At 33.5% G+C, this 7,313-nt stretch overlaps 1 protein-coding gene across 1 annotated transcript; it reads right to left on the bottom strand.

Annotated features, from left to right (window-relative positions):
* Window positions 1-379: 379 nt before the first annotated feature.
* Window positions 380-6,038, bottom strand: LOC124214392 (ATPase family AAA domain-containing protein 2-like). Its single transcript, XM_046616664.2, has 11 exons — window positions 5,885-6,038; window positions 5,638-5,786; window positions 5,168-5,437; window positions 4,786-4,977; window positions 4,403-4,584; window positions 4,115-4,301; window positions 3,073-3,258; window positions 2,817-2,955; window positions 1,457-1,549; window positions 1,266-1,370; window positions 380-1,173 (listed from the first exon to the last, which is right to left on the bottom strand). Exons 1-11 carry the CDS (start codon window positions 6,036-6,038, stop codon window positions 860-862), a joined length of 1,971 nt encoding a protein of 656 aa, XP_046472620.1. The 3' UTR covers window positions 380-859.
* Between the last annotated feature and the right edge of the window lie 1,275 nt (window positions 6,039-7,313).

Below are 7,313 nucleotides of genomic sequence, written 5' to 3'. Positions count from 1 at the left end.
TAGCCCACATTTATAGTCAAACAATCTTTACCAAATGAAATCTAAAATGATCCTCAAAGTCTGAGTTAGAAAGTACAGTACGATGAGCTTGAGCAGCGCGGGGTAAACGTAAACGTTTTGCTGAGAAGATTAAAGTGAAATATCTCTATCGAAAACAACACACACGCAACTATGTGAAGAATATGTAATGAACTAAAATGACTTTGGATGAATGGAAAAAAGAAGTTTCATGTCATTCGTTACTGACAGAGAAACGATTTGTTGACTTTACCTGCAAATACGGCGATCAAATATGGCGAAAACAATGTTTCTTTTCTTATTTAAAGAAATTTTACTTGATTCAAAATAATATGGTCATAACAACAATATGGGTTATCAAGTGAAAACACATTCATTTGATGTAATAGAATATTTCTTGTGCCGTGTACGACTGCTGTATTTGGCAATGTTAACAAACCTTTTTTTTTGCACGTATATGTGCAGTAATATTCACGCGAATCTTTGGGTAACTATAAGTACTAACTAAAGGTTTGTAGGTGATTCTATTACATTTGTAGTAAGTTTTGCAGTGGGTTACAATAGTTAGATTCTTCCAGAAATTTGTTCAAAAGTTCAAAATTATCAAAATTCAAAAATTAAAAATATTTTTCCACCAAAATATACATTCACTCAATTCTATCAACGCTGCGGTCACCCGTTGAAGTGTCAAGTCAGATCATATTATATTGCTCGTTAGTACAATTAGTAAGTTACACAGTTTTACACATTATTACACTTACACAAGGTCTACGAAATAAATCATACAAAACACACTCTAAGTTCCAAGTTTTATAAGCTTCATAGTAACGACGAATACTTTTTAACTTTCTTTCAGCCTGGCTTTCAATTTTTCGGTTTCTTGAAATATGCTCAAACATTCATTGAAGGCTAAGAACATATCTTTGTCTTGTTTTTCACTGTGGCCTTCTAGAGCGGAGAAAAGGGTTTCTAGTTGATGAGTTGTCCATCCGCGCGTGATGCCGACTGTCTTTCGTAGCAATTCTGAGATTTGACCATCTGTTAATCTCTTTGGTTCATTTTTATTTCTTGGGTCTGTATCCACTGATCCTATCAACTTCTGACGTTTAGAAGGAGAGCCTTCTGTTCCCGCATTCAACTCTCTCTTCATAGCACCTGTTGATCGGCATAAAATATATCAATATTGAACACTAGAATAACGAACTTGATTACTCATTAGTAATTAACCGCTGTCATTTGCACCTTACCTGTTTTAACTGGCAATGTAGAATGAAATGACTGAACGGTATTAATTTTCTTTCTTGATTTAGCTTCTGGCCGTAATTTTTTAGGCGGGGCAATTTCGATGACATCTACGAATAGTTTTAAATAAATATCCTGATCGTAAATAAAAATTCTATCATGATAGTAAAACAGCATCAATAAGGTTTAGCTTTACCTGGTTTTCCTTCTGCGGTCGAATGGACGGACTGAATAGTGCATGGCGTTTTTCTAGACTTGATTCTCTTCGGTTTTAAAATTTCAATTATAGCTGTAAACATGATAATAATATGTCTGAAACAATCACAATTTGTCTATTTCTTTACGGCACAGGTCTAAATTATAAAAAGTGACGAGATGTCATGAATGGAACTGAAAACATTGGTAGCCAAAATGGTAGCCTATTACAAAAGAAGCATGGTGATTATCTTTAGCTTGATGCTAAAAATCACAACAACATATAATGCTCATAATTTTAACTTGATTTTAATAATGATCACTCTAGTGAACCAATCATGGCTAACAAACTGTCAAACAACATTTCCACAAGTACAAACGATGATCATATGAAATGGAGTTTTATTTCAATTACCTCAATTTTGATCTAATTGTGATAGTTTGTAAAGTTACGTGTCTGAAATTATTATTTTTATACTTATATCAGTGATTTGAATAATTCGGTTTTAATTCAAAGCAAAGAAATTAAAAAGTACCGTGGAGTGGTGGAGTATTCGGAAAAAATCACTGGTTGTTCATTCGAATATTTTCTATTTTCTAAACACGAATAATGCATTTAAGAAAAAATCAACCAGATAGTCTTAATCAAAAGTTTGGATAGAAGAAATAACTGAGTAAAAATCTCCAGCAACGTTACTTGTGCCAATGTATGTAATAAAAATGAATCCGAGCAAATTCCAATAACACAAGATATCGAAAACTTGAGAAAAAGTTTTATAATAAGAACATTCAAAATGATTAAATTTTGTAGTATATGATGAGGTAAGAATTTGTTTTGACTTAGTTTGTTCTTCACAAAGATTTTCACGAATTTTCGAAAGATAAAAAAATTACAGTCAGTCATCTTGAGAATGGATGAAAAGTGATTTGTGTAAGAACAGTACATTAACAGAAGAGCGACGATAATTACACCTTCATGTTATAACTTTGTTGTGGATATTTGTGAAAATCTGGTCAGCGAGCAAAATCAATCGAAAAAGATTAGAATCTGATCACAATTCTGGAGTTTAATCATTTCTAATTTAATATACTAAGGATGTTATTTCATTAGTGTGCACCAACATCAGCACTAATAACGTTGCTCCAAATTTTTTAACGGTTTTTTTCTTTTTACTCAACTGTAGAGTAAAACGGTGCAGCACATTTATCCTTAACATTGTTTACCACAAAATTTATGGTTTCTGATCAGAAACCAATTTAACGCGTGAAATTACGGAAATGGCTGAGATATGTTTAATGACTGAACGAAAATTATGAATAATAATCCCATAATTTATGAAATATTCCAATCCAAAACATACAGCTAGAGGACTTGTGGCTCGCACCACACACGCCTGAATTGACTTGATTATACAGCTGCTCAAAAAATCCTTGGCGTTCCGATGGTCCTGGAGTTTTAACTTCAAATACCTCCCCCTGATACTCATAAATTGATTTTATCTATAAATAACACGTAAGACTGGTCATAAAGCATTCATAGTAAAAAGACAGTGTAAAACAAGGGTGAATATTACGAATCATTATGGAAAAGGTTGAGTTTCAAAAAGTGGGACAAACCTCGTTTGGTAATGTGCTTGGAGTACAAGTTGCAGTTGTCAATACCAACATTGACACAGAGCTGTCCAGACCTGACATTAAAGATGTAAAGACAACTCGAGCTGGTTCATCGACAAGGTTCCACCAAGCCAAGATTTCGGGAACATATAATAATGATGGAAGGGAACGGCGTGCCTCCTTCACACGCTGTTTTATAACATGTGAATCATAAATCAATGCCTGCTCATTGTTGATAGAATTATTCGCAGTGTTGACATTATGTACAGTTAAGCAAAAGTATCAATACAAACAACAGCTGCAGTACTAGTAAAAACAGAAGCAAAAAGTAACTTTTTGAACGGAATTATGACTCAAAGTTAAGTGATTCGTAAGACTTATCGCATGTTTACTACAATGTAAAAAAGTTATTACTAGATTCAATTGGTGGATCTTTTTCTTCCCTCTTTGAAGCCTCGTTATTATTGTAGAAAAAGATATTTTTGACAAGTAGTCTTTCAAAATTTATTCGTTCTGATGTTATTTACATTAATTGAACTCGCAAATTGAAATTTGCGTGAAATTCCATGCTTTATAAATATGACAAGATAATGTCGAACCTTTGCAGGAATTAAATAATTCTGAAGAGTTGAATAAAATAGACATACAAGTGCATTAAAAACTTCGAAAATACTGCAGAATATTTGAATGCTGGTGCAATACAATTTTTTTTATTACCTCACAGAAATCTTGACTATTCTTTATGGCATCGTCAAAGAGAGTTTGAAAATTGTATGCCAACAGCATCGCAGGGCATTGATATGTTTCTGAGGAATCTACTATTACAGATTCAAGTTCAAAAGTTAAGCATGTGCTAATGAATTTACAACTTTATAGCTTGATAATCGGCAGCAAATGACCAAAAGCGAGAAATGTGAGTTGGTATCAGCTTTGTTAATAAGTTTTTTTTTTAATACTTGGAGAATACTAAACGAGTAAGCTAATACTAACAAGCTAATCGAACTTACATGCTTTAGGATTTTAAAGCGCAAAGAAAATGTCTTACTTGTATGATGGCTTCCTCTGCCGCGCGACCTGTAACTTCAAACAATGTCGTAATATCCAAAACATGGCAAGGCAAATGTTCTAAGGCATGAAGAATTGCTGGGCCCAAATAACGAGTGTGAGAATCATCAAGACCGGTAAGCAGTAGTCGTGGACAGTTGGACGATCGTGACATAGCTCTTCCAGTGCTGAAATTGAAGGTCCAGTTGTTCACATCATCATGCATCGACTAATACTCAATTAAGTTTATAATCGATACATCACTAAACTAATCATGCAATTTTCTCACATTACATCCGAAGACAACATGTCTGGTGGACATAGATTTTCTAATCTGAACATGATTTTGGTTAAAGTATTTTCTAGCAATGGTTGAATCCTCCTAGACAAACGTTTAATTGGTGTAATTGCAGCTCGCTGTGATGCTGGGACAATATTTTGCTGAGCTTTCAAAAAGTCTTGTTTCTCTATCTGTTGAGAAATTTAATAATATTGTTGTTATAAGCAAATCAAGTACAATTCTATTCCAAATATGAGTTCTAGTTATATTGCATTACAATTATACCAGATGCTTTCTATTTTCCGAACCAAAGTACGACAGACTATTGAGCGTATACCAGTGATACATTACAATTCTAAAATTTTTGCGAATCAAATCGGCCAATAATTTACCTTTAGTGACCTCTCGTTTATTTGATATTTCGACTTAGATGTATAAATCTGAGGATAAGTTCGTCTAACACAGCACATAACTGCTTCTGCACATATTGCTTGCAAATCACTTCCACAGAATCCTACAGTCTTAGCTGCCAAGTATGCCAAAAACTTTTGCGATGGTTTCTGTTTCCAGCTTTCTATGTGAACCTAACGATATTAAAAGAGTGACTTATAAACAAGAGAGCCAAGAGAACAAGAGAAAGTCTGCGCATAATAAGGGGTCATTGTATTTTCAAAAATTTTTTAATTCTTGCGCAATATAATAACTGAAATTCTACCATATTATCACTTTCGTGGTCTGAACATAAAAAAAATTGAGTAGTTTGGAAATAGTTACCGCAAGAATTTCCTTCCTCGCATTGTATGAAGGTAATGGAAAGTACAATTCTTTGTCAAATCTCCCAGGACGCCGCAGTGCAGGATCAATTGCATCGAGTCGATTTGTCGATCCGATTACTATGACTTCTGAGTTACTGTCTAAGCCATCCATTAATGCTAAAAGAGTTGAGACAACACTCGCATGTACATAGTCTTGATGACTGGAGCGAATAGGGGCTAAACCGTCAACTTCGTCAAAGAAAATAATGCATGGCCTGGATTGGTAAGCCTAAAAACCAAAGAGATAAATTTCAATTTCTTGAATTGCAGTGTTTGGTGGAAAAATATGGATTCTAGTATTTCAAGATAACTGCAGTTTTATTTCTGGAACAATGGAATGTACTACTTTATCACTCGTTGTTTGAAAATACATTTAGTAAACAGGTTAATAGTAGTGTCAGGCTACGACGAACTGGATTGTAAACTCACTGAGTGAAAAATTTGCTGCAGCTTTTTTTCACTTTCGCCAACCCATTTGCTGAGACAGTCGGAACCCTTTCGAGAAATGAATGAAACCTTCCTTTCGGAACTGCTACATTCCGTGGCCAAAGCACCAGCTACCAAAGTTTTTCCCGTTCCTGTCAAATAAACCGGAAGAAAGGAAAATAAAACATCAAAATTATATGGTAACTAGAGGTGAAGCAGTGAAATGGAACAGATCTAGTTTTAGTATTACCTGGGGGGCCATAGAACAAGAGTCCACGAGGCGGTCTTAAATTGAATTTAGCATAAACATCCCCATACATCAAAGGAAACAGAACTGTCTCCTTTAAAATTTGAATATGTTTTTCCAGACCTCCTACGCAGCTGAAATCTTTTTCCTTAGCCATTTTCGATTGAACTGTTGAAGCACTAGATGATTTTACAATATCCAACGTGGATATTTGTAATCAAAGAGAAAAAAATAATGCCGAGATGAAACATAAATGTAATTAGGTCTTCATACACTGTTCATGGTACTTAAAAAGTACTCTTTGGGCATATTTTAAACTTTTGACAAAATTTCGACTGAAATTTATGTCATTTCTGAATATTAGGTATTTGCACGATATAATTTCATGTTTTTGACATTTCATCAATCAAGGGATTTTGAAAACATGTGAAGGGAATTCTAAATGAAAGACAAATATTAAGATTCTTGGCAATGACTACTATGATCTAAAGCTGTAAAACAGATTGCATATATTCTTTGAACCAGGGATTTTAAAACAAACCAAGTATTACGATAAAAAACCTGTAACACAAATATTACAAGAGTAGAATAGAATTGTGAAATGGTACTTTAGAAGTATAACTGAATTTCAGAATCTTAAGTGAAATAAATTGTGATAGATGGATTTGACAAAAGTTTTTTGTTAGAAAATTTTAGTTTTCTTTTATTTATATCGAGCATACGACAATAAAGTCTACTTAATAGTTAAAATAAATAAGGCAGTATATATTTTTTCTGTCTTTTACAACTTACAAATACCATTGTGTTCTTTTACGTAAGCTTAATGCTGTTATCTACTTTGTTGTACCTGGTTGTATCAAACTATTACATGTTCATCGGTTTGAGGACGGGGCTAATGAAATACATTGCTAGCGATTGTTACAATTCGCATACTCTTTTTAGGGAGAGTTATTTGTGAACTGTAGATAATAACTCTGAAGGTATTCCAACTAAGATACTCGTTTTTTCGTCAATTATACTTACAGCTAATAATTTGTTCGGCAGTGTTCGCTGGAAGACCTCAACTTAACCAGCAAAGTCCACTTTCACAATTTATTCATAACATAGTGAACAATTGATTTTCAGCAGATAGCACCATTGAGTGAAAACTGGACTACACAAGAATCGTTGATAAATCGATGAAAACTTACAATTTGATATTACATATACGTTTTCATCTTTTTCTCAAAAGTGTCTTGTTGCTAGCAACTTATTAACATTTTAAACCAATGCGCAAGTTGATGTATTATTTCAGGTTCGTATTAATCGTGAAGAAACAGGTTTTCGTACTTTCAGACAATAAACATTGTTAAAACTGAGAAATAATATTATTATATTTATTATTTATCATTCATTTTTCACTTTCTCAAGAGTGAAAAATTGATCACTGCCA

Source organism: Neodiprion pinetum, chromosome 3 (genome assembly GCF_021155775.2).
Source record: "Neodiprion pinetum isolate iyNeoPine1 chromosome 3, iyNeoPine1.2, whole genome shotgun sequence".
NCBI lineage: Eukaryota > Metazoa > Arthropoda > Insecta > Hymenoptera > Diprionidae > Neodiprion > Neodiprion pinetum.
This window is presented reverse-complemented; position numbering and strand designations above follow the sequence as displayed.